Below are 27585 nucleotides of genomic sequence, written 5' to 3'. Positions count from 1 at the left end.
AGGACAGTGTGTGTGTGTGTGTGTGTGTGTGTGTGTGTGTGTGTGTGTGTGTGGTATCATTTTATTAACTGTTATATTAATGCTTATATGTGTAATGCCTGGTTAAAAACATTAATGTTTATGTTCAAGGGACCCCTGAAGATGGAGCCCTGGACCAGCTATATCCAGATATAAAATCAAAATGCCTACAATTGTGTATAAAGTCCACTACATAGGGTATGAAGCAATGGCTCATGCACCCTATGTGGGGCGCTGTTCCCCTCAACAGGAAGCAATTTGAGATGAGACCCAGGAATATCCACAGAAGCAGCAGGAGGCCACGACGTGCAGAACGCGAGCGAGCGCGGGCACGATGTGCGGCTCGTGAACGCGCACAGGGAAATCCGCTATATTATTAGCGCGACTCTGGAGCGGAATTAGTGTGCGCTAAAGAAACTGTACATCCCCGGGAATTCATGAATATCCATCAAAGTTTTTCTAACGTGGCCATGGATCAACTAGGAAGAGGAGTGTAATCAGAGAAGGATCTTCCGAGAACTTCATAAAGGTTGCTTTCTTTTGCTTATAGACATTATTCCAGAGAAAGGGAGATGATCCGGGAGTTGTATGATACGTGTGATATGTAACGGCACCAGGTTTTGTGCTTGAAATCAATGGGACGCTGTTCATACACTTCTTCTCCCAGTCATCTACATATCCACAACATGTAAGTCCTAATGCCCATAATTGTGGGTAACAATAACTGGACAATAATGCAGTAAGGAGTTGTGGGATCTCAGACCGAATCTCATCTGTTCTACTTAACACTTCGGACAAACCATGTCGTCTTTTTTTAATTTTCGGAAAATCTTCAAACTTGGACCTGAGAGAAGGAAGAAGCAGTATGAACATGTCCACAGGGACCTGAACCCGGAGGACAGCTGGGACATAATCGGAGATTTAGGAGACGGAGCTTTTGGGAAGGTGTATAAGGTAACATTGTTACTATATTGTTAATACACATTATGACATGTAGAATAGAGAGAGAGAGAGAGAGAGAGAATATCACGACTTTTCTGATAATCAATAACTGCAGAGTGCGCATGCGCTACAGCAAAGCATATGCCCAGGTGTTCACCTTCTCACCAGTGTGGATATTTTTCTCCCTATACTCCACTAAGAGATACGAAACTGTTGATCTATTTATGCACTATAAATGCATATAAATGTATATCTATTCATGCACTAATGTTTATTTATTTATTCTCCACAATAGTGCATTAAATTCTCCACCTTTTATTATTGGTCTATAAGGTCAAATGGTCTATAATTCACTTTACAATGTAAAAACAAATCAAGTACATACTCAAGATGAGATAACGACATAATGACATCCATAATGAGGTCTGTTCTGAGTGGAACCCGTGTTGGAAAAACCTCTGTATGACCCTGGCCACTGTACAGTAACTCAGTTTCATGGTGTTACAGATCTTCTTATAGCCGAGGCATCTTTTTGGAGAGCAACAATTCTAATTCTCAAATCTTCAGAGAGTCTTTGCCATGAGGCTCCATGTTGAACATCCAGTGGTCAGTATGAGAGAATTGTACCCAAAGCACCAGATTTTAACTGCTCTAATACAAGATACACAAACATGTATGGTCCTGTCAAGCAGACAAAAACATGAACATGATCAATAGGACGTGTGACTTTGCACGATTACACAACGTACAGCTGTTATCACTTAGGGTGTACTCACTTTTTTTGGTTATGTAGACAATTATGTCTGTATGTTGAGTTATTTTCAGAGGACAGTAAATATGTACTACTATACAAACTGCACATTGACAACTCCACATTTCATTTCTATAGAATTGTCCCTTGAGAAGAGACACTGTAATGGCTGTTCAAACGTGAGGGGTGTACTTACTTTTGTGAGATACTGTACATTTCATAGCCTGGTATAATTGCTGGGTTGAAAATAAACAAACAGAAATCTCTATCCAGCCAGAAATGACTTTGTTAGAAATATACAGATGTTTAAAAGTCAGCAAAAACTACACAGCATATTCATTGTTGATCCGTAAAAAGAATACAGTGTATACCGTGTTTATTACAATATTAAGGGTAATGGTGTGTACTAGATCAAGATAGACAACACTACTGCAAAAAGGGGTTCTTTAAGATTGTCTTTTGAGGCAGACCTTATTATGTCTCTGCTTAAAGATCCATCATATAGTAGCAACAGATGGAGGAAAATCCAGTGGTGGACAGTAACGAAGTAAATGTAATTTGTTACTGTATTTTGTAGTTTTTTCACATATCTGTACTTTGCTCAAGTATTTCTGTTTGTAGAGACTTTCACTTTTACTTCACTACATTTCAAAATCAAACATTCTACGTTTTCACATCACATTTTGCAGTCATTCCTTTTTAATTATGATTGGATAAAATGTAACTGGTCAATCACACTGCACGCCACCAATTAGGGTTGAGCGCTCGTTATGTTTTAAACCGGTTTTGATTGCTGCTTGGCAGTGGCGGATTTAGTCACCCAGATCAGCATCTTGATGTGGGTGGCCGGCACGGGGCGTCCCAAAAAAAATCTATTGTCATTTATATATATTTATGCATGTATGTATTTATTTATTTATTGTTACCGCTCTTTTGCTCGGTCGCGTCAATTATTATGTTAAGTCACGGTCAATGAATCTGGTCGGGTCTCTGTTTGCATCCACCGCCTGGAGAAGTTTTCTCACTCATACACTCAGAAAGGAGAGGCGGGGGTTGGGTGAGGTCACGTCAGTAAAGAGATCTGAACCCAAATTACAATTATGGATGACAAAAAAGGTCTAAACCCTCAGGAGCCCAATTAAAAAAGAAAGAGGAAAGAAATAGGGGGAAACGTACAAAAGATAAAGGTGTGTACACAGCTCTATAACTCATCCTGTTTTAAGGATAGTATAAGCTAACGCATTTAATGAAATAAGTTAATAACTATATATCAATTAGGTTATGCAGTGTTGCTGCTAGGCTTTTACGCACAGAGCAAGAATATTTCTTTCAGCTGCATAACCTTAAATTTATAGTATGTAGTTTATCATAATGTGTGTAGCAACAAAACAATTACAACCTGACTAGTCTAGTTGGATTGTAGTTAAACAGCATTTATTGATTTGGTTCATTTTAATTGAGGTGATGTCATGAAGTTTTCTGTGATTGTACCGATTAGGTCCTGATCTAAATTCACTAAGAGGAATCTCCAATGCATTCCAAGACATTTTTAATAATCAGAATCAGAATCAGATTCAGGTTTATTGGCCAAGTGTGTTGACACACACAAGGAATTTGGTTCCAGCTGTTAGTGACTCTCAAAAGTACAGACATTAATAAAACCTATACATGACAAAACAGACAAAAACAGACTATACAAGACAAGACAATACAGACAATGTGAGACAGTATAGACATTACTCATAAGGATATAAATGTTGTATGCATCTTTTGCCAAATAGCCAAGGAGTTTTATGGTTCTTGGTTTCCCAGAGTTTAATAAATTGTGCACAATGACGTGTATTTAACTGTACAATAAGTGCATTTAGGGTGCAAGAGAGGATGAAAGAGAGATCTCAGAAATGTCTCCAAATTTGTTGACTGCTTTGAGAATATGTTCTAAATATAAAGATGAAACTAGTCAATGGGGGAGAAGTTGGGTCATGACGTGGTTCACCCACGGTGTCATTTAATCTAAACCTGCCATTGCTGGTATCTACTTAGCAGGAACATATAATTCAGCGTCAGTTCCACATCAAGCAGAACATTTTGAGAGGAATGAATGATGGAAGAATCTCCGTAACTTGCCACAAGCCCGTGGCCTTATTTTTTTGAAGTCTTTGAAAAGAAGGTTTTGGGCTCATGATAATTTATTAGATATTAATCAGTGTTTAACTAACAGTGTTTCAAATGGTGTGCTAAGAGTAACATAGTCTTTTCACATAAACTGAGATGCTGAGGATTAAGCAAAGAGTCTTGTGATAAGAATTATAATATCAACATTATAGCCATTATAAATCACAGGACTTGGATTATTAAGTACATTTGAAGGCAAATGCTTTTATACTTTTACTCAAGTCAAAGTTTAAATGAAGCACTATTGTATCTCTTCTGTCTTTTACCAAAGGACCTACTTTGTGTATTTCGTCTACCGCTGGGAAATTCTTTCCTGTTGTGAGGAAATACTACAGGATTTCCGCACTACCGGAAGAGGATGGGTTTGCTTAAAAGAGAAGGATAGAAAGAAGTTCCTGGTGAACAGTTCAGTGTAGTTTCAATTGTCCAGTTGTTCTGCTTCAGCTGTTATTCTGCTGTAAGCGTACTTACCGTCACCGGGGTAAAATAAAACGGCAAAGTCTTTGGCATTATATACACCAATCACAATTGAATTAACTCTAGCTAGCAAGTTGTTCAAGTAGTTTTTAATTTGTTTTTTGTGCTTGTATTGCATCCAGCTCATGAAAGTGCTGAACAGAAATGCTGGTGTATAGCATCTGAAAATAATTTAGCCGAACACAAATGGGATAATGCACTAATCAGGATAAAAATTCAGTCATATTTCTTTTTTCAAGCATCAACATTCTGCCACAAGCATTTCACTCGAATGCTCTGAATACTGTGTTCAGTGTCAGTGTAAGTCAACCAAGTCCCCCTGCACTGCTATTTCCTGTACATTTTATTACATATGATTGTGTCTACCAGTCTCCTGCAATAAGTCTACATTCTCCACTTTATGCAAACATAATTGGGCTCACAGTCATGTAATGGTGTGAGCCTTTCATTTTCAGCATGTGGAAAGTTTCTGTAGTCGCTGTAGTCCAATATTTTTAGCCTTAATATTGTGTCAGAAGTAATGTCAGAAGTCAGAAAGTAGCACAATTATTTACGGTAGTGCTGTCACAGAGGAAACAAACACTGTTATATTTATAGGTTGAATGTTAATCAGTTGTTTAAAAACTAGAATTTTGTTTAGCAAAGAAAATATTTCTACTAAAATGACCTTCACCTGATTCCTGTATGTTTTTTAGTTTTAATTAAACAACTTAAAAACAATAGAAACCATTATGTTTTTCTTTTTTGCATTTTATTGCCCTGATTAAACAGCCATCGTAGATATTAAAGGTTTGAACGTGACGTCCAAATTGTAGATGACTTCCTATCTGTTTTGCCATGTTGTGTGCCAACAGTTTCGGTGTTGTAAACTTGCAAACAAACTGTTATGCCTGGTGTGTGCAAGTTTGTGTTTTACTCTTTTTGTACAAACCTCAACAAAACTGATTTAAATTTTATTTTCATTTTCTCTCTCAGGCTCAGAACAAACAGTCAGGCATTTTGGCTGCAGCAAAGGTGATTGACACTAAGACGGAAGAAGAGCTGGAGGATTACATGGTGGAGATTGACATACTGGCATCTTGCAACCATGACAACATTGTCAAGCTTTTGGATGCCTTCTATTATGAGAACAAACTCTGGGTGAGCACATATGTAGTATTTCAATCGTTTTATTTATTTATTTTTATTTTTATACTAATTTGGTTCTATTCAGAATATTAAAGCCAAGCCACTTAAAGCCTCATACTTATAAACAGCCTTTACGGCAAAAACTACAATGTTTATACATTAATTTAAATGTATTAAGTTTATAACTTTATTAGTTGACATATGTCACGCTCAGATCAAGAGTCAGAAACCAGAATAAATTTAATAAGCTTTATTTGCCTTAGTACACGAGGCAGGAGCTTCAGCAGAAGCACAAACCGGAAACCGGGTAGAATCCGTAGCTTAGGAAGTCCAGGAATGATCTCAAGTGCAAACTGTAGATCGGCCGGTGAGCGAGTGGAAAAGCTAGCCTTATAAAGGGCAGTGTAGATTGGAGACAGGTGTAGGTGATTAGTAGGAAGGCAAGGCTGAGAACTGGTTCCATTTTATTAACATGAACATTTCTATGTGCTTTTTGAACATCATGTGGACTACAATTTGTTGTTATAAAAACTTCCACTCTTCTGTAAAGATATTCCACTAGATTTTGGGGTGTGTTGATGGAGATTTGTGTGTTTGAGGTGAGAAGGCCTGAGTCAGTCAGCATTCCAGTTCAGAGCTCTATAGCAGGGCAAAGTAAAGATCTTCCCCTCCACTCCATGTAAACCAAATCTTCATTGAGCATGTATTGTTCACATGGGAATTGTCATGCTGGGTTTGGGTTTCCTAGTTCAGGAAAATTTAATGATATCCTTGTAGTAACAGTTTTAGGAAGAACCACAGATGGCTGGAAATGTGTATTTTGATTTGCTCCCTGTTAATCAGCTGTATTATCTATAATGTATATACTTAATTAAATTCAAATGTTGAGGTCAGTGAATGTATGACACAAAGCAAACTGGAGCATTTTACCGTAATATGAAGACAATGAAAAGCTACTGTAGATTTAGTGAGACAGCAAGTCGTGTTAAAGCACTGTGTTCCCAATTGGTTTCCTTCCTGTGGAAGAGACGTTTGACAATAGATAAGACTGCATCCAGGTTTGAATGCTTTGAACGTTTATCTTTTATTTTAGCAGATCAGGTACTGGGTGGGCTATTATTTATATTTAGCAGTGATATCATCAGGTCGCGTTTTTACAATACAATTAAAATTGTGCAAATGTTCAGTCTCTCTGTCGTCAAGGAAAACCAGGAGTAGGCAGAGGTCACAATGAGGTGTGCTATTGTGTGTAGACTATTGTCAGAAAAGGCCAGCCGTAATTACTCGGTTGTTATATTACCGACCTGCCTATTCCCTGCCAGCTCCCTTTCGTTTCATTGTGCACTGTCAGATGGGTGTGTCAAATCTATGGAAGGTTGCCTATTTCTATCAGGCTCAGCGGTTCAGGAAATAGACTTCCAAACTCTGATGCTTCCTTATAATGCTGTAAATGTGGGTGGTGCTGTAAATGGTGTGGATTATATATTAGCATTTATGGTAGGGTTTAAACGTCCGAGGGCATTACCAGGTTTTTGTTATTACTCAAGAATGTCAAATGCACAATTATCAGTATGATTAGTAAATCATACACTTTTTGGCATAATAACTGTAGTACAATAACAGTGTAATAACCGTAGTATTTTTACAGAGTATTACAGTGGAATGATGCAGTATAATGGAGCAAATGTGTCAAGGCCAGGACTCAAATGTGGGTTGGGAGCGTGAGAGCCGAATATCCTACTATCCTAAAATGTAAACACAGGAGATTTTACATTTTCAAGGAATGTACACACAGTTCAGTCAAAAATTCGAAGAGATTTCAAAGACCAGAAGAAAGAAAAATAGATCCTCACCTTATTCACCTCAAAGAGAAATTTATATATATAATTTTATAGAAATAGCAGGGTTGCCTTCACATTTGCTATAAGTTACAGCCAAAACTGATTCGTTGAACTCACTACCTTTTTATTTTATAAGTGTGTTTATGTATAGTTCATAACCCCAGGCAGTAAATATAATTAAACATTAACAGGATGTAATGGCCCAGTATCTCCACAGATTCCTTTCCTGTGAATAGGAAACGTATATAGCCTGTGCTCTGAGGTAAACGTGTGAATGCTCCATGCGAGGCACTGCCTTATTGTGTGCAACATAAATGTCTCATTCAGAGTGAAATAACAAAAGCTGCCACGGGGGATGGGGTTGATCTGAAAGTGGATGCTTTGTAGGACATTAATGGATCAAATCACAAAAGTGTGGGGGGGGAAAAGCACTGATACTAAAGACTACTTTAATGAATGTAAAACAAAAAAACCCCGAAAGAATGTATTAACATTTCAATAATTTCACTATGTTAAATAACAATATTTCTTTTATGCTGTTCCTAGAAAAAATATATATCTAAGCAAAAACATTAATACACACTTGTGATTCTTTAGTAATCAATGACTATCAGTAATAATTAATTGCCACATTTCTTCCAGTATACAGTAAGGCATTGGTTTCTCTTCGCTTCAGTGTAATAATGCTTTGTGTTACCGGCTTTGTAGGAGCTCCATTGTTACACATAGTTGCTTAGTCACAGTTGAGGCTGCTGTTGTTCAACACTGAGTGTCAGATTGTGTAAAAACTGTAATCCGTTTAAAGAAAAAAAGGGTAAGATTTGGCTTTGTGTCTTAGCATGAAACATTTCAATTTGCATTCCAGCAGAAACACACACTCACACACACACACACACACACACACACACACACACACACACACATGCATGTGTTAGCTTGGTGTCCCAATCTAACTACTTGCCTTAAATAACCTCTTCAACATTGTGTCTGTGACGAGATCTCTCTTATCTGCCTGTCTTGATTAGTGCTTTGACTGTTTCATGCTGCTTAATTTAGTCTCGTCTAGATTATTTCTGTTTGCTGATTGTGTATCGCTCTGTTGGTTTTAGTAATCCCATCAATCCTGCACTTTCATGTCCATCGGATGCTGGATATGTGATGAAATTATTATTTTGACTAATTTTACAGTAATTCATTAACACTTTGCCACTGTATATGACAGGGGTGTCAAACTCTAATTCACAGTGGGCCAAAATTAAAAAGTGGGACGAAGTTGCGGGGCCCAACTCAATATTTATTGAAAAATTGACTGTTGGCAATTGTGCATGTTTTCCGTCTCTCCAGATGTGTAATGTTGAACCTTTTCATATGGAAACAAACTTTAGTTTTGCATAAACATTGAATCTGGAACAACCAAAGTTTAATATTATAAACACATGAGAAATTAAATTTGAAATAAAACACACATTCGTTTCTTATTATCTCTCTCTCTCTCTCTCTCTCTCTCTCTCTCTCTCTCTCTCTCTCTCTCTCTCTCTTTCAATCTATAGCCTTTCAAATTCCTTTTTAATGTAAAACTTTTTTCACAGGCCAACAACAAAACAAGCAAAAATAATAATAATTTCCTTCAATTAAAAAAAAAGCAATCTTCAAACTATTAACAGTTCATGCCTTGGAGTAGAAAAAGTGCATAAAGACAACATTCATTAAAGCTCAGTTTGCTACACTCTGTTTTACTCTGATTACTCTTCTTAGATACAAGTTCATCATGTCTGGGTTTAGGCTCTGAGCTGAGTAAATCCTCAGGATTGAGTAAAGGTGTTCATCAGTGAGACTCCTGAGTGGTGTTTTGTTCATCTTCATCAAAGAGAACAGTTGCTCACACAGATATGTGCTGCTGAACATAGAGAGCGTTTGAGCAGCTTGGGCACGGAGTTGTGCAGTGTGTCGGGGAGAAACATGGAAACTGTGCAGCACACACAGAGTCGTACTTTGACTTGAGCGTGTCTCTACACTGGAGTTCAATCAGCTCCATTTGGAGGTTGGTTGGTGCGCTTTCCACGTCAGCCACAAACGGATTACTGAGCAGTTCAAATCTGCATTGTTTTTGAGATAAACATGCATGTTCCTTTGTATATATATATATATATATATATATATATATATATATATATATATATATATATATATGCAACAAACTAGGCGAACATTCAATAATTGGACAGTGAATGAGTGGAACAAAGTACTGTGGACAGATGAGTCCAAATTTGACATTCGTGGCTCGAACAGAAGAACTAAAACAGAGAACAGGAGAGAAGACAGTCAAACATGGATAGAAGACAGCTTAATGGTTTGGGGTTGTTTTGGAGCAGGGACTGTTGGAGACTTTTTTCAGGTGAATGTAACACTAAACCAACATGGCTACCATTCCATATTTCAGCACCATGCAAATTTCATTGGCTAATTGAAATCAACTTCCTGGTACAACAAAACAATGACCTGAAGCACGTTCAAGCTCTGTGAACGTTATTTTAGATGGATTGTTATCTACCTGTTATGTACCTGTTCTTTATCAGAATATTTGTAAAGAATTTCACTTCAGGAAAATGTTTAATTGATTATATTTTAATGTGTAATATTTGACCGACTCCACTACATTTTAGAAAAAAAACATGATGTTCCTTTGCTATATAAAGTGAATCCTAAATTGTGTAAAATGGTAACCATCCACAAAACCTCAACCGTAATACTTTGGTTTTTCACCAAACTGTTACCGGAAAGCTGGATGTCTATTGATTTGGTAGCATAAAATTTAATTTCACTTGAACTTGGAAACCCAAACCCATTCCAGCATAATATTGCACTCCATGAAAATATGGTTTACAGCTGGAGTGAAAGATCTTAAATGGCCTGCTATAGAGCTCTGATTTCAACTCTAATGAACACCTTTGGGAGGAATTGGAATGCTGACTGCAACCCAGACCTCCTCAACCTACACCTACAATAGTACCTGATTTTACTAATGCCCTTATGGCTGAATAAGCAAAATCTCTACATGCACACTCTAAAATCTAGTGGAACATTTTCCCAGAAGAGTGGAGGTTTTTTATAACAGTAAATAGGGACTAAATGTGGAACAGGATGTTCAAAAAGCACATATGAATCCTATGGTCAGGTGTCCTCAAACTTTTGTCCATAATGTGTATGTGGTACTTAGTTTATACAAAAGCTCTGGTGTAATTTCCATGAGTTTGTTTGTGAGAACACTACAATCACACTCTGGTTTGTGACAAAACAACCAACCCTAGATTTTTCTGAGTGATGTAAGACTCAGTCTGATTTCAAGTGAACCAAGTAAGAAGTAAGACTGTAGTGAGAAAGTGACTCACCTATAATCAAGTCAAATGAATGGGTTGAACTGAACTGAGTTTTTATTTTTTTATTTTTCTGGGGTTGTGTAATTGTACACAAAGTGTAAACCAAATAATAGACTTGACATCAACTTGATCTAAAAGTGACCTTATTTTCAGTGTTTGGTAGTAAAAAACTGATTCGACAGAAAAATGCAAGTGAACCAACCACAGCATGTATTTTGGTTTGTAGGCAGTATGCTTTTGGATGAGCTATGTTTGTGACTCAAAGATCAGAGCTCAGAAATCATGCTGCAGAAATGCAGTATGGTCCAATCAACTGACAAAAAACCACAATAATGAATAAACTTTAAAAAAAATTATATTTGCTTGATGTTTGTTGTTTTATTTCAGACCAATGAATAAAAGAGTGTGCCATTTGCAATCATTTTCTGCCGAAGTGAGCTACAGATAAATGTGTATTATTTCATTCATATATGTAATTCCTCTATCGAGTAAAAGTAAAAATACACTACTTAAATATTAAAAATGCAGAAGTACTTGTTTTTGAATGTACACAAGAAAAACTATGGATTTCCAAGAACCATATTTTAATAATTGATGCAATTGAAAATTCCATTCTCCTGCACATCATCTTTTTATGAAGAGAGTTGTCCATTTCTACAGACACATATGTCTGAAAAAAGTCAGGTGTCCCAATACTTTTTATGTGTAGGATCCTGAGAATCATACGCATTTACTGTTAAATTTAGAACCTTGTGACTGTACCAGACAAATTATAGATGACAAAATCTCTTGGTGTCTGTTTCAGTATACAGTATTTATGTGTAATTAGTGTATGTGATACTGTAACTAGAGTGAGGTCAAGTGATGTAATATGATGTTTTTTTCTGCAGATTCTGATTGAGTTTTGTGCCGGAGGTGCTGTGGACGCAGTGATGCTGGGTGAGTAAAGACACACACACACACACACACACACACACACACACACACACACACACACACACACAATGGGGGAGGAAAGAAAATGTTTAGCAATTTCATTAATTAACCAGACATTTAGCATCTAGTTAGGTGTGTGGATTGTCCAGAAGCTGTTGATTGCAATGTTAAATATGTGTGAGGTTGTTTGGTTGTTAAAGTATACTGATAATAGGCTATTGTTCATGCTGCGAGTTTAGCCGGATTAGAACAACCGGTCACAGTGAGTCAGTCCACTTTGGTTTAAAAGCTTATTGTAAGTTCAGTGTGCACCGATTTGGCATCATGGAAATGTACAAACGAATTGCGGCCGCATAGAAATGGCACATGAACCAATCAACACAATTGTGTACATGTTTTGTGTTTTTTTCTGGTGTTATCTGATGCCTTTTGAAAGATTTTCCCCTTTTCTTAATCTCACATTATTATTCATCTCATCCATTCACAATGTTCTCACTTGAAAGATACAGCAATCTCGCATACTGTCATGGATAATCAAAGATCACGTTCATCAATACGAAATAAACTCTAGCAATGTATGTTTGACCTATCTAATATTTAACTATATTAGGTAACTAATTTTCCAAAAAAACATTTTTTTAAATGCCTTACATTAAAGGTTCTATCTAATCTTTAGAAATGCTAATGAATAATTAGATAGTGACTAAAAAACAACGTTTTAAATCTTATTTCTAGAATCGGAAGACAGAAAGTGAATTTCCCTCCTGGCTCTTTTTCTGTGTGGAAACTTTAGTGTGTATATTTGAATTAAAAACTGATGAGCAACAGTTTTTTTCTCTCCAAACACCTGGTGGTATACACTTTTTGGACAAAAGTATTGGGACACCTGACTTATTTAGCTTTATCTGGTTCTGCGCCAAATTGTACCATGTTGGAGGCACACAAATGTGTTGGCGTTTTTCTGGATGCTATAGCTAGAAATTTCCATTTCTATGAAGGTATGCTTTACATGGGTTTGAGTAGAAGATCTTTAGTGGCCTGGTATAGAGCTCTGACTACAAGACTCTTAAATAGCTTTGGGATTAAATGGAAATTGAAGGCTTTCTCACCATACATTTATGTACCACACTCTAAAATCTAGTGGAACATCTTCCAGGAGTGGAAGTTGTTATAAGCAAATGCGGACGAATTGCGCATTTGGATTTCCAAAAAGCACATATAAATCTTATGATGTGGTGTTCAGAAACTTTAATCCATACAGTGTAAATCTGGTACAGTTTCTAAGGCAGAAAAGTGATTTGAGAAGGACTTTATTTGCATTTGTATCCCCCCCAACCAAAGAACCAAAAGTCTGATTATGTCGCCATCTTGGAATGATGAAACTGTGCAAAGTATTAAGCAAAGCACATTATGAGGGGCTGGATTAAAAAGCCATATCTGACAAAAATTATAATTTGTGAATTACAGTCAGTCAATAATGTTGCACAGTGTAGACATACACAAATCCGTCCCAGCTTCATTAATGAGTTTATAAATGCGAAAACAGAAATTGACACACGTATTTATGCATTGCGTTCCGCATTTGTGAATCATGATTTGTAAAAACCCAGTGATGTAATTAATGTGTGTGTCGCTGTTTGTGAACGCGAGTTAGCTTGCATGTTTGAATCTGATTTTATAAATGTGTATTTATTACATGTTTTTTCTAGTTCATTCATCCATAGATTTTTTTTTTTTAATGGTGTAATGTCAGCTTGGCTCAAATTTCCTGACAAAACCTTATCTGGGCTTTAATGGTGCTTTCCATGTGTTTTTTCCTTCCACAAAGATGTGTTGTTTGGAAAATGTGGATGACTTTTTTTTTTTTATATAAACATGTACGCATGTTCAGTACGTGTGTGTGTGTGTATCTGTGTGTGTAGAGTTGGAGAGGCCGCTGACTGAGCCGCAGATCAGGGTAATATGCAAGCAGACTCTAGATGCGCTGCTCTACCTTCATGAGAACAAAGTCATCCACCGAGACCTGAAGGCTGGAAACATCCTGCTCATGCTTGATGGTCAAGTCAAACTTGGTGTGTATCTCTGTGTGTGGAAAAGGGGGATTGGGGTTTACTTACTTAATTAATGGCATTACATCAGCAAGCACACCAGTAAGGGAAAAACATTCTCTCTAGCTGCTCTGTGGTCTAATGAGCTTGGGTTAAATCATTTTCATAAAAGCATGTTTTTATTTTTATCAATTAGTTGAACTGAACTGCATTTACATTCATACATTGATTAGCTCCTAGACAAATCTACTAGCTATTGTGTCTGTTCTATATTGTTTGTCTGTAGTGACTCATAACATCAAGTCTTCTCAGTTTTTATATCTTCCATCAACAGGCCAAAATGATACTGACTGCTATCTTTTAGGCACAAGCACCTTTCAGTGGTATTATTGGGTAAACACACATGCCGTTTTCTGGAACTGTATTGTAATGAGTGAGTCACTCTGAGCTGTGATGCAACGTCAAACAGCCACAGAGATAGAGAGAGAAGATCAATGTTAGGAAGCCATCAAGGGGATTTTTTAACAATCATAATTTAGATGCTTTTGCTGCTTGTGATTGTTTTTGTATGGTAGTAAAACAAGGTATAATCTGAAGCATGAGTGAGATTCGATGATACTTTTAAAATCCAAGTGAAATTGTCTTAAATTGGTGTTATAGACACCATTATGATACCATATCTTAATGACTAGTCCTCCCTTAATGTCCTCCCCTTGTGTTGTTTTCTTCCAATTTAATGTTCACTAAAATGTCTTGCTCTTAGGGGTGGGTCTTGTTAATATAAGCAGCTTGTTAGCAGGAAACATGGTTTTGTGCATGTGTTTTTGACTGTGCGTTATCCTGTTTAGTGTGTGTTTGCTGGTGGAATACGATTTAATTTTTTTAGCACTGGTACTGCCATAAAGAAGAAGAAGAGGCAAAAAAAAGTCAGGAAAACATTTTTTTTTTAAATAAAGACCAGTTTCATTATAGGCATTGAACTCTAATAAATTGGATTGTTTTTTATTGTTCTCTAAGGTTTAATAAACTAGAACTTAAAAAACTGCATTAGTTAATCATATTACTAATTAATGTTTACTAGTAATATATATATTTTTATATATATTTAATTTATTAATATTATTATACTAGTAAATCATAAATAATAGGAACCATGGCAACTTTAATTTTAATATAATGTTTGATATAATGTACTATTTATATTCGGCCCATGAGCCTCAATCAAGTTTGATTTTTGTTCCTTCATAGGAAAAAGTTTGGGCACCTCTGATGTCTAGTCTTCTTGGATTTCTGGTTTCAAAAGGAAATACTCTCAAGCCATTTTATAGGGTTGTTGACAAAGTGTCCAGCAGTATTGTGCTGCATTAGATTTGTAGGAGAGTATTTGTTGTTTTAACTTGTTTATTTACTTTAAATTAAATGTTTGAAACAGACACATGGCAGGCTAGATTTTCTCTGTCTCTGGAATATATACCTAAAAAACTGTTTTGTTTTTTCTCTCCCCAGCGGATTTTGGGGTTTCAGCCAAAAACACTAAAACACTCCAGAGACGAGACTCCTTCATTGGAACCCCATACTGGTAAACCATGAAAAAAAAGAACGTGTTATAAACATAAAATTTCAATCTGTACAGTATTATTAAACTGTTTCCAATCCTTTTTTTTATATCATTTTGGAATTTTGTCATACACCCAAACACGCACTCAGGATGGCGCCAGAGGTGGTGATGTGTGAGACTTCAAAGGACCGGCCATATGACTACAAGGCAGATATCTGGTCCCTCGGTGTTACCCTGATTGAGATGGCTCAGATTGAGCCGCCGAATCATGAGATGAACCCCATGAGAGTGCTGTTGAAAATCGCCAAGGCCGACCCGCCCACACTTATGCAGCCTTCCAAGTGGTGAGAGGAAATGAGAGGCAGTGAGCTTATCCTGCAAATATTAACAAAGGGAACAAATGGAAACATCCAGCCGTGGAAATTTATTATCTCCAAATTGGGTCTTTGTAGTTAATAGCCTGTTTGACTGCTTGTATTAATTTAAATAGGTTTAAACAGACGTAATGTATTCTAAGATAAGTATCTATATACAGAACTGTTTTAAAGGCTGTATATAAAGTATGAATTTAAAATGCTGTGATATTCGCCATTTTTAATGAAATGATGTGAATGAAACTGGATCTTATTAGTAAGCTTCTGATGAATCATGAAGTCATACAACATGTGTATGGAAAACTCATGCATGTCTCGCACAAACCTGGTGTATGAGACCTTTTTCACAGTATTAATTTTGCTATAAAATAGTAGGACAAACACAGGTGTCAGCAAAGGCATTAATTATGGCTCTATTTCGTTAAGGTTTACGAGAGCCAGGTTCCTGCTATTACCGAAGAGTAACGAGACCTCACACTAAATACTTGCCGATTCAGCCTATAAAAGCTGTTTTTTTATACTGCATATAAATGTCCTGTAATCCTGGTTGTGTTCTAGGAAAGAGACTGAAAAATAATTATGTATGCTCATTAAACTATTGCTGAAACAAGAAATCTAATGTTGGCATAAGACTTCTGCACAATACTGTATATATTAGGTCTTCTTGAACCAGATTGAACAGAAGAACTTAATATAAGCTAATAAAGTCTGTGTAGTAACATTGCTAATTTAGAATAACAAAAACATCAGCAGTAAGGATAAAGCAATATTGTCCAAATTCATTTCCCAAAGCAAATTACTCTCGCCCTCCAGATCTCTTGAAGATGTGGAAAAACAGTAAATATCGTTAGGCCCCATATTTAGCACACACAAAAATGTAAAAGAGTAGACTGCATTAGTATGCTTTAGAAAGAATGAACATTATAGGCTCACAAACAAAATGAAAGAGAGGCATAATTCTACACATACACTATGTAATGCAATACAGTATTATTAATAAATATATTTTATGAAATACAAAACTACAAAAGTTTTTTAATTATTGATGAAAATCCCACAAATAATCAAACCTGTGAAGATGAAGCACTGACTGTACATTGCCATAGGGAATTTAGGGAACCAGCTATTGTTATAGTAAAGCAATTCCTTGTTTGTAAGAATGAAGCATATATTTTAGCATCAGAGCATTCATCAACATCATACAGTGCTTATTGCAATATTATTTTAAAAAAATGAGTAAATCAATCTTTACCAAATGTGTTTCCCAGGTCTCCAGAGTTCAGTGACTTTCTAAGACGCGCTCTGGATAAGAATCTAGATAACCGATGGACTGCAGCACAACTCCTCCAGGTGAGCTGCATTATTCTTCTACTGTATAATGTGATATAATGTGTGGACCCAAATACCAGTCATAAAATCATAAGAACAAAGGATGTTTCTAATCACATTCCACTGACCTGTAAGATGCTATTGTACTATTGTTAAAGTAATCAAACACTAATCTCTAAAAGATTAAAAATATTATATTCTCAAAGTATCAGACACTTGGTGGAACAAATAACCAGAGTTTAAAGATGTTAGATGACGTGATTGACGTGTAGACACTCATACACCACATTGCAGCTGAGTGGTTGTATAGTTTAAACAGAAAGAGCAAAATATCGAAGACATTTGAATTAAACCAGTTTCGATGGTAAAAAAACTGTAGAAAAGAGTATGGTGGTGGCTTTGTGATGTGTGAATTTCATTCTTCAATCTTGCTACTACACATGGCAGCACAGACTCTATGAACTACCAAAGAAATTTGACCACATCTTTAAAATGGTCTCCCCCATTGTACAGAAGGATTCCTATTCAGTTGTTTTTCCACGCTTCACCACTAGAGGCAGAAATAAAGTTTACCAAGCAATGACAAGCTACCTATTGATTCTGGTGCAGAATGCATGCCGAAAGGCCACTACTAAATGGTCAGTGCTTAGTGACAGGTTGCACAATGTCTAATGGCCACTGGTCAGTGACGACTGCTGCTCGGTGTTCTGGCCTTTTATACTTTTGATGGAGGACGGTGCACTGTGATGTCATAGGTAGCTTGTCATTGCTTGGTAAACTGTATGTCTGCCTCTAGTGGTGAAGCGTGGAAATACAACTGAATAGGAATCCTTTCTTACACCCATCCCACTGACATAAACTCCGCTGTATTGTGAGCTACAGTACATTTACTATATTTGAATTGACTTTACAGGTAGTAATGCACAGGTTGTGTTTTTGTGAACAGCACCCATTTGTGAGCAGCGTTACTGATAACAAACCACTACGAGAACTTATCGCAGAAGCCAAAGCTGAAGTCACGGAGGAGATCGAGGAGTCAAAGGAGGACGAGGAGGAGGAGGATAATGAGGGACAGCTGGTAAGAGACTTGTAAAAAACCTTTAGCAAATAATCTTTACATCCAGATTATTTTCTTAGATCTAGATCTAAATGTTTGTAGTTTGAATCCTAATAGCTTTTCAGTCAGCAATTCTGCTCGCACCTCAGAATTACATCAAGCAGGTACAATGGTTTTGGCTCAAGATGTCAGACATATTGTGTCAAATTCATCACACTCAAAAGTGGAGGATGGAACATTTAGAAAAACATAGCCTACATAGCACTTACCTGTGCCACCTGAAATCCTTGGTTTTTCACATGCAGTGAAATGCTTTATATGACTGTCCAGCATTTAAGCATGAAAATAGGAATAGAAAATAAGGATTAAAAATAAAGTAGTTAAATAAAAAAAGTATAAACTATAAAAAATATATGTATATACATGAATCTAGATGGGGATAAATGCATATGGCCGATATTTAAGTGATTTGTATGATTGTCCTTAAAGTGTCCATGTGCAGTATAATGTGGTATAAAATATAAAGCACCATTTACACCAATCTGAAAAAAAGTCCACTGACACACACAAGGGATCTTGTGGCTGCTTGCTAGGATTTTCTTGTCAGCAACTTTGGCACATTTGTTTCGAGAAACAATACGAAATGAAAAAATAAATCCCAACAAATCTTTGAATGGGAAACAGCAACTAGATTCAGTTTGAAACTCGAAATTCTGAACAGAAACCCAACTTCACTTACATAGCAGACTGAGAAGAAGTTACAACCAAATGTATTTTTAATAGACTACTTGAATATTTACTGAACCATCTGTCATATTCTTACAAAGCAGCTTTGCAGAAACAGTTGGCAGAAACACAAAGACATTACAGATATAAATATAGGGATACAATTATGACTAGCTTGTGTGTATGGATAATTATGATGTTGGTAGCAGATTTTATTATCAGTGGTAAAATGCTTTACACTTTCGTTCATGTAGCTGTTACCTGGACACAAACGTGCTTCATCTGACATCAGTATTGGAAGCTCTGAGGATGAGAAACTTTCTCAGTCTCCTTCTATCTTGGAAGCAGTTCCGGAAAAAAATGAGGAGTTTGGTGTTCCCAAGAGCTCCCATATAAATCTTAAGAATGACCAGACAGTCGATCCTGACATTTCTACACTGGAGCTGAACCACATCTCAAACTTACCAGAACCATCCACTAAGGAATTAGTTTCCAATGTGAAACCTCATGAACAAGAAAATCAGAAGAATGTGGTAGGAATCAAACCAGAAGTACCTTCATCTCCTGTAAATATACTGGGGTCACTTGGGGAAATGAAAAATGTTAATAATATGGTGGACAAAGCTGTTGATAATGTGCCTATAATCCAGCTCGCACCAGAGAATTCCATTAAACAGGTTGAAGGACCTTATGCAGAGCCCCAGGAGAAAACTATAACTCCGACTTCTCCTGTAAAAGAAGAAGATGAGAAATCTTCTCCAGAGACTGAGAGTCCTGTGAAGCCCAGATTTCAAAAGAAAGTGTCGGGCAGTGGGTCAGCAGCAGATAAAAGCAACATCGACCTCAATTTGTCCATCTCGAGCTTCATAAGCAAATCGAAAGAGGCAGAATCAGCTTCTGTACAGGTATGAATTCTAATTAAGGGAGTGTTGAATATTATATATATATATATATATATATATATATATATATATATATATATATATATATATATATATATATATAAAATTATAAGGGGCTGTTGACTCTTGATTTGTTATTTCTGGTGTAATGGTTGTTAAAATAAGCATTTTTGGCATTTTCATGTTTCAACAGGAAAAGAAGCGGCAGAAGAAAACCCTGAAAAAAACTCGCAAGTTTATCGTGGACGGCGTCGAAGTTAGCGTGACGACGTCCAAGATTGTGACGGATAATGACACTATAAACGAGGAGATGAGATTCCTAAGGTGAACGCTGTCAGCAGATCTGCTTTATTTCAGTGTTTTTAGAGTAAATGAGTTTAGAGTAAAATTAGGATTCACCAGCTTTAGAAATGAAAGATTTATTAAAAATAATCTACCTGGAAAAGATCTGCTATTGCTGATGAAAAGCTGAATGGTTATTATGGAGTAAATGAACTGAAAGCTTGTTGGTATTTTGGAGAAACAGTACAGGGTCTGCTGAAAAAAAAGGTATTGATTGATTGATTGATTGATTGATTGATTGATTGTCAGAGTAAACTAGCAATCTTTTTTTTTTTTTTTAAAAGTAGGGTGTACACTTTAGTATCTAGCTCTCTTCTATAAAAGAAAATATATGATTTAACTGGGATTAGCATATGCGAAATGCAAATGTATATTTTGTATATTATATATTTATAACATATTTTATAATCTTTTGGAATTGTGTGTCAGGTAATGTGGAAGAAGGCGGATGCAGTAAGATGGTGTTTATTAAATACCTGGCAGACAAATCCAAATCGTAATTCATATATCATAATTGTGAAACAAGCGTTGGGCAGTCGATCAGCAAACAACATAAATTGGGCAAAACAACGATAACACTAACGAGATAAAAATTCATAAACAAAACACAGACCCGCGGTCTAGGAAACAGTAAAGAGAAAAAAAGTTAACTGAACGTATTATTTTGCAGTGAGATTTATTGAATGAGAGTCATTTTAAGCTGCGTCTGTGAGGCAAACGTAATTGGAAACAGGTGTGATTGATTTGAATGAATGTGATTGGGAATGTGCAAGTGGCTTCTGGGAGTTGGAGTGTCGGGTGGCCATATTTAAAGGTCACAGTGTCTGATGGGAAATTGAGTTTGAGCCTGGAAGTGGTGTAACATTGTGACACCTGGCAAATTGCTTTTTAGATATAGTTTATTTTAATGTACTTGTTATTGTAAAATCAAAAGACACATTTACACAGTACAAGGTAATTCAAGTTATCACTTAAACTGTCAAACCGGCAAACGACAGAGTAGTTTCTGTATACAGCTGGAATTCATGCATAAGCATAGAGCATAGAGTTTTACTCATAAGCTGATGTGCTCGTCTCCAAAACCCTAACTGTGTGTTATATACACTGTATAGACAAAGTATTGGGAGACCTGAATTTTTCAGCTATATGTGGTACTTACTAGAAATTTAGACCACAAAGCTGGAGGCACACAATTGCATGGGATTTCTTTGGCTGTGGTGGCATTAAATGTTCCCTTCTCCTAAACTACAATAAACTGACAATACCCCTGATAATGATATGGTTTACATTAATTGGATTGGAAAATCTTGAATAGCCTGCTATAGAGCTCCAACCTCATCCCTATTGAACAACTTTTGGTTACATTGACTGCACCCTCCTCACTGCACCCTCCTCACCCTCCTCACCTCCTCACCCTATCAGAAAACATCTGACCCCAGGCCCCCTCACCCATCAGAAAACATCTGGAAAGTGCAGTAAGATAAGGAAGAGACAGTAATATCAAGCTGCAACAACCGCAAAATACACTATATTTTATTAATAAGTTTAATAATATAACTGAAAATATAAATTATATCCTGTACATGAAATCAAGTGTATCAAATACTTTATGGCATGGAAATGAAAATATTTTGAAGGGTGCACATCCAACACAACAATAAAGTGCTGATGTTTGAATGGCTTTAGGAAAGAAAAGGCAGGATGTAAGCTTCAGTCAACCGGTACTTCCTGTCTGTGTTGGGGCATATCCTGTTAGGCAGACTAGGATGTCCTTTTGGTGCTGATTCAAGGCAAATTTCACACATTATTTCACACAAAGTTGTAAAACTGCATTTTCCTTCAGCCCTGATGCTGTTTGTGTGTGTGTGTGTGTTGGACAGACGTCAAGAGCTAAGAGAGCTGAGGCTGTTGCAGAAAGAGGAGCAGAGAGCCCAACAGCAGCTCAGCAACAAACTACAGCAGCAGAGGGAGCAGATCTCAAAACGTTTCGAGCATGAGACCATGGTCAGAGTTTGTATTGTAGTACAGAAAAGTAGCACAAACATTTTCAACTTAAAAATTACACTGACATTAGAAGTGCACACACTATGTTTTATTCCCCGGGTTGATTCAGGATCAAATTATAATCTCACTGCAGTCAAACACCATTTGAAGTTCACCGCTCGTCAGGAAATGGAAAAACATGTTACCATAGAAACAATCATTTATTACACGTGCATTCATATTAACATTGAATTTAAACTGCATGTGATACCTGTGCTGTTAATCAGCAGTGTCTGATCAGGATCAAGAACTGAACTGGACTGTAATGTAACCTTACATAATATACTGTCATTACTGAAGCCTCTGCCATTCGGTTTGCTCATCTCTCAGACCAAAAAGCGTCAGTACGACACAGAGGTGGAGAGCATGGAGCGGCAGCAGAAGCATACTATCGAGCGACTTGAGCAAGAGCACACCAGCCACCTCTGTGACGAGGCCAAGAGGATCAAAGGAGAACAGGACAAGGAGCTGTCAAAGTTCCAGAACATGTTGAAAAACCGCAAGAAAGAGGTACAAGCCGCATGAACTCGACAGACTCAGGGAAAGATATGAATAAGATGAAATTAAAGGATAGACAGATTTTTATACTTATTTCAGTCAAAATCTAATATTAAGGTGCTAAAAATAATATTCGTACACTATGAGTAACATTTAATGTTAAATTAACGTTCTCAACGTAGCTCTCAACGCTACAACCTGGGAACCAACGGTCAGGGAACCAACCCCAGCCATTAGGGTTGCACAAGCCTTAGTGCCGGTCCCAAGCCCGGATAAATGGGGAGTGTTGCGTTAGGAATGGCATCCAGCGTAAAAACGTGCCAAATTAAACATGCGGATGGTCCGCTGTGGCGACCCCCAACGGGAGAAGCCGAAAGAAAGTACTATAAGTAACACTTAGCCATCACTCTCATAAGAACATTTTGATCCTCCTATTCAAATATCATGGACATCATGGGAGCAAAGTTAGTCCCAATTTTATTGATACAGCCTCCACTCTCCTGGGAAGTCTTCACCAGATTTTGTAATACACTCATGCAAATTAAATTCAGACTCAAGTTCTGTAACTCCATCCTTGGCAAATCATGTCTTTATGGAACTTTGCACAACTAGACTGTAACAGGAAACCATTCTGCTGAATAACACTGGATCATAGAATTAACAAATGATTATGAGCAGGGAAAAGCACAATACATAAGTCTATGTGACAATAAGGAGAAACGCAGAAATGAGTGAAGATAAATATCATAAAAACTGTAGGAAAAAAAGCATGAGCGTGAGCAACGTGTAACCAAATGCGGAAGTCAACAAATCTTTGATAGACAACAAATGAAAGACAAGGCATGCAGTGAACTCAGTTTATATACAAAGACAATACATACTTTATTTAGATTCTTTGGCCTTTGGAAATGTAGTGTAATGTCCATAATTCTCAGTCCACAGTATCCAAGTGGGAAACCTGAGTATAAACTGTTTACAAGATTTTGTTGTGCCATTTTTTATTAAATAAAGTCCTCCATTAATCATTCATGATTATATTTTTGTAAAAATATTGTCCAAATTCCCCTTTATTTTACATCCTCATTTAGTTTGGATCTGCTATTCACGATCATTGCACAATTTTTTTATTTTATTTCTCCCTCTTGTTACACTTGCACATATTTGGATTGCTTTCAAGATCAAGAGACTTTCACACGTGAGAAACCCAGTCATGACACGAATTAGAGAGGAATTGATCCAAACTCCGCGCGATGAGGTAACACAGGGTCATGACTCTTGTTTGTTTTCCCTCGTGTGACTGTCAAGGGTTTTAACTCTCCAGGATTTTGTGGAGCATACCACTTTTTTCACCTTACGGCCATTATTCTAAATCCCTGTCATCTTTTTTCGAGCTTTTTTCCAACCTGTTGCAAAAATAGTGTGTTTGACTCACACTTTCCTGTCAGAAATGTGCATGGCAAGGCATTTTGGCATTTGGGTGCAGCTGTTTGCTGTGAACTTTGGTGTGTTTGTGTATCGAGAGCTTTATTCTACCTTTACAGAGTGTAGCTCATGTAATGATACAGTCGTTTCAGCTCTCCTCCTGCACGCTGTTCTCCGGCCCAATGCAGGACGTAAGTGTTACCCGTGTGCTGTGAAACATTGATCTGAGACCAGTTCCTTTTTAGTCTAATCTAGTTTAACACTTCAAATCACCATATACTGTATATTATCTTTACCTAATTATTGAAGTGATGCTAATTAAAGGCTAGACTTTGTGTTTACTTTTTTTATTTACCAAAATTATTTTATATATACAGTGCAGCCTTGATACCGGAGGGGGACATGCTCTGTGACCCCTCGCGAGGTTTTGACTCTCTCCTTTTGATGGTTTCTTTTTTAAGGGAATTGTAAATTTAAATTGTACTGTACTGTAAACTCAAAAGAAATTGTGAATTACTTGTCATAAATGTTTTATTAACTACTTTAAATTATTAGTACAATTATTAGTACAATAATAATAAAAAAAATTCAAAATTTTTTAATGTAATTTATTAGAACAAACTCAGTTTTAAAATGTTACTCCGAACTTTTGATCCACTCGTGGCTTACTCTTAGTCCGGTTCCAAATGAAAAGTCACAAACTATTATGGTCACGAGTGTCAAGTTCGCGAGTATCGAGGTTTCACTGTATATGTTATGCATAAATACAAAAGAAACAATGAAAAAAGAAGCTAAATTGTCCTTGTTGAAACTGTGCATGTGAGAGAATATTGTAGTTATAGTGGAGTAGTGGCACAACAACACTGTCTCAGGTTCGAGCCACTGAATGCAGAAATATTTTTGTAGAATGTAATTTAAAACCTTTTTATTAGTAATGTAGGAATTTTTTTTATTTTGATTGATCCATATTTGTTTATGCCCATGTTGATTAGAGTATTAAAACTTGAAAAGTATTAATTTAATGTACATTTAGAACAGATAACAATGTGCAATTAAATTGCGATTAATCACAAGTAAGAATGTGATTACATGCTTTATATATATATATATATATATATATATATATATATATATATATATATATATATATATATATATATATGGTGAATACATATTAAATTCATATCGTTATTTTATTATTAATATTATTTACATCATATTTATATGTACCTTACAGACCAGTGAAATTCTTTCTTCGCATATCTCAGCAATTTTAGGAAGCAGAGCACAGGGTCAGCCATGATACAGCGCCCCTGGTGCACAGAGGGGTGAGGACCTTGCTCAAGAGTCCAAGGGTAGCAGCTTGGCAAAATAAGGCTTGAACTCTGACCTTCTCAGTAGTAACCAAGAGTCTTAACCACTAAACTGCCACTTCCCGTTAGGTTAATAGACAGATTAGGAAAATTATGTCAGGGACTACAATTGCCTTTTTTTGTAGTGTTATGAATTTGAATGTTCATTAAATGTTGAATGAAACATCTGAGCGAGAACGAGTGACGAGTATACACGAGTATAAATATTAAGTCCTCTGAGTTTTTTGTCTGAACATTTAATAGATAAAACTGCTAACTTATATCCTATTTCTGTTTCCAAGGAGCAGGAGTTCTTACAGAAACAGCAGCAGGGACTGGATGGCGCTTTGAAGAAGATTATTCAGCAGCATAAGAGTGAGCTGACCACCGTGGAAAGAGATTGCCTCAACCACAAACAGCAGCTGCTTCGAGGTAAGGCTCATTGTTTTCTGAGCCGTATAAAGCGCTTAATGGCTGTCATGTGGCATTCACACATTGCTACTTTTGTTCTGATGAATGTACTATCGTGAGTGCAGTGCAGTACAGTGCAGTGCAGTGGTGTGAGGCAGTCATGTGATCTTGTGAAAGCAAAATAACAGGTAAAAGGAAATGCCCTAGTATACAACTCTGAGGTCTACCCTTCTGATTTGTCTACAGCACGGGAGGCAGCAATGTGGGAGCTAGAAGAGCGCCATCTACTGGAGAAACACCAACTATATAAACAGCAACTTAAGGACCAGTATTTTATGCAGAGGCACCAGCTACTCAAAAGACATGAGAAGGTCTGACTGCACCTTTAAAGTCAGTGATTAACTTCGAGAGAATTAAGTACAGTTTGAGCAGCTTTTCATGTACATTTTAGTATGTAATTAGTACAGGATTATATTTCCTTTTAGTTCATATTTCTGAAATTAAGTATTAACCCATCCACAGTGTATAATGAGGTTACTGATTTAAATGCATGGTAAGTATAAGCTTGAATATTTTCCCTTAGTATTGGAATCCTCATTATTTTTCACACTTATTCTGCCGGTTCAAGAGCAATCGAGTTTATATATTGTCATATAATCATTGAATTCAGCAGGAACCACATATCCATAAGTCCATTAATATTAGGAAGTATTTATAAAAGATACACACTGTACAGTTCACCTTTAGTAAACTGTGTATACTACATACCCTATTTAGATTTTTTAAATACATACATACATATATACATGTGTAAATGTAATTCTTTATTTATTTATGTACAGATAAATATGATTATAATTAAATAATTTGAGCATTGCACACGTTAATACCCCAGTCAAGAAGAATTGGCTTGTGACATTAACATTAAGCTGATCATCTAAATATATTCTATTAAAACGCTTAACAGTTTTGTATTTGCATTGTATTTTCCCTAAAGGAAATGGAGCAGATGCACCGATATAATCAGCGACTTGTGGAGGAAATGAAGACAAAACAGACCCAGGAGAGGACCAGGCTTCCCAAGATCCAGCGCAGTGATGCCAAGACACGCATGGCCATGTTTAAAAAGAGTCTGCGTATCTCCTCCCCTGGGCTCACCCCCGACCAGGAGCGGGAAAAGATCAAACAGGTCAAGGATCCAATCCAGCCAGACATTCATTGTGAAGGAATCCAAAAAATGTCAAGTATACCTAATGTTTGTGTGTGTGTGTATGTGTGTGTGTGTGTGTGTGTGTGTGTGTCTGTGTGTCTGTGTGTCTGTGGGTGGTATAGTTTGCAGCACAGGAGGAAAAGAGGCAGAAGAATGAAAGACTCCATCAGCATCAGAAACATGAGAACCAGATGAGAGACTTGCAGTTGCAGTGTGATGCCAATGTGAGAGAGCTACAGCAGTTACAGGTACACACACACACACACACACACACACACACACACACACACACACACACACACACATACACACACTTGAGCATCCCGTTACAAGTCATGCATTATCTTACACTGATTTGTCCATTGATTAGAATGAGAAGTGCCATCTGCTCATTGAACATGAGACACAGAAGCTAAAGGAGCTGGATGAGGAGCACAGCGCCGAGCTGAAGGACTGGAGAGAGAAACTGCGGCCCAGAAAAAAGGTGCCATTTGCTTATATAGGATATTAAAAAAATATTCACCCCATTACTGTGAAAACTCCTAAATAAGCTTTGGTGCAAACAGCTGCCATTAGAGAAATAGCTGAATACAGTTCGCCTGTGTGCATGTGGTCTCCATATAAATACGCCTCTTTGTGAAAGGGTGCAAAGTTTGCAGCATCATGAT

The 27585-nt window shown here is 36.8% G+C and overlaps 1 protein-coding gene and 1 long non-coding RNA gene across 3 annotated transcripts in view; one reads left to right on the top strand and one right to left on the bottom strand.

The window, feature by feature from the left end:
* Window positions 1–48: 48 nt before the first annotated feature.
* The window catches only part of slkb (STE20-like kinase b), a 30604-nt gene continuing 3067 nt past the window's right edge, over window positions 49–27585 (top strand). The window contains exons 1-17 of the mRNA XM_046837694.1: window positions 49–972; window positions 5339–5503; window positions 11600–11648; window positions 13568–13717; window positions 15200–15272; window positions 15401–15595; window positions 16894–16975; window positions 17901–18032; window positions 18992–19642; window positions 19833–19963; window positions 21862–21985; window positions 22355–22534; window positions 25599–25728; window positions 25954–26078; window positions 26705–26896; window positions 27040–27165; window positions 27288–27401. Of these exons, the coding sequence (XP_046693650.1) occupies window positions 820–972; window positions 5339–5503; window positions 11600–11648; window positions 13568–13717; window positions 15200–15272; window positions 15401–15595; window positions 16894–16975; window positions 17901–18032; window positions 18992–19642; window positions 19833–19963; window positions 21862–21985; window positions 22355–22534; window positions 25599–25728; window positions 25954–26078; window positions 26705–26896; window positions 27040–27165; window positions 27288–27401 (2772 nt within the window). The 5' untranslated portion in view covers window positions 49–819. The remainder of the gene's footprint in view (window positions 973–5338; window positions 5504–11599; window positions 11649–13567; window positions 13718–15199; window positions 15273–15400; window positions 15596–16893; window positions 16976–17900; window positions 18033–18991; window positions 19643–19832; window positions 19964–21861; window positions 21986–22354; window positions 22535–25598; window positions 25729–25953; window positions 26079–26704; window positions 26897–27039; window positions 27166–27287; window positions 27402–27585) is intronic.
* On the bottom strand, window positions 12940–17630 carry LOC124378160. Of its 2 annotated transcripts, XR_006924166.1 has the most exons (3): window positions 17546–17630; window positions 13639–13727; window positions 12940–13027 (listed from the first exon to the last, which is right to left on the bottom strand). It is a non-coding gene; the product is annotated as an uncharacterized LOC124378160 (long non-coding RNA). The 2 variants fall into 2 exon arrangements; XR_006924165.1 differs by having other exon boundaries at window positions 12940–13727.

This window comes from Silurus meridionalis, chromosome 24 (genome assembly GCF_014805685.1).
Source record: "Silurus meridionalis isolate SWU-2019-XX chromosome 24, ASM1480568v1, whole genome shotgun sequence".
Classification (NCBI taxonomy): Eukaryota; Metazoa; Chordata; class Actinopteri; order Siluriformes; family Siluridae; genus Silurus; species Silurus meridionalis.
Note: the sequence above shows the minus strand (reverse complement) of the source record. Positions and strands in the feature narration are given on the sequence as shown.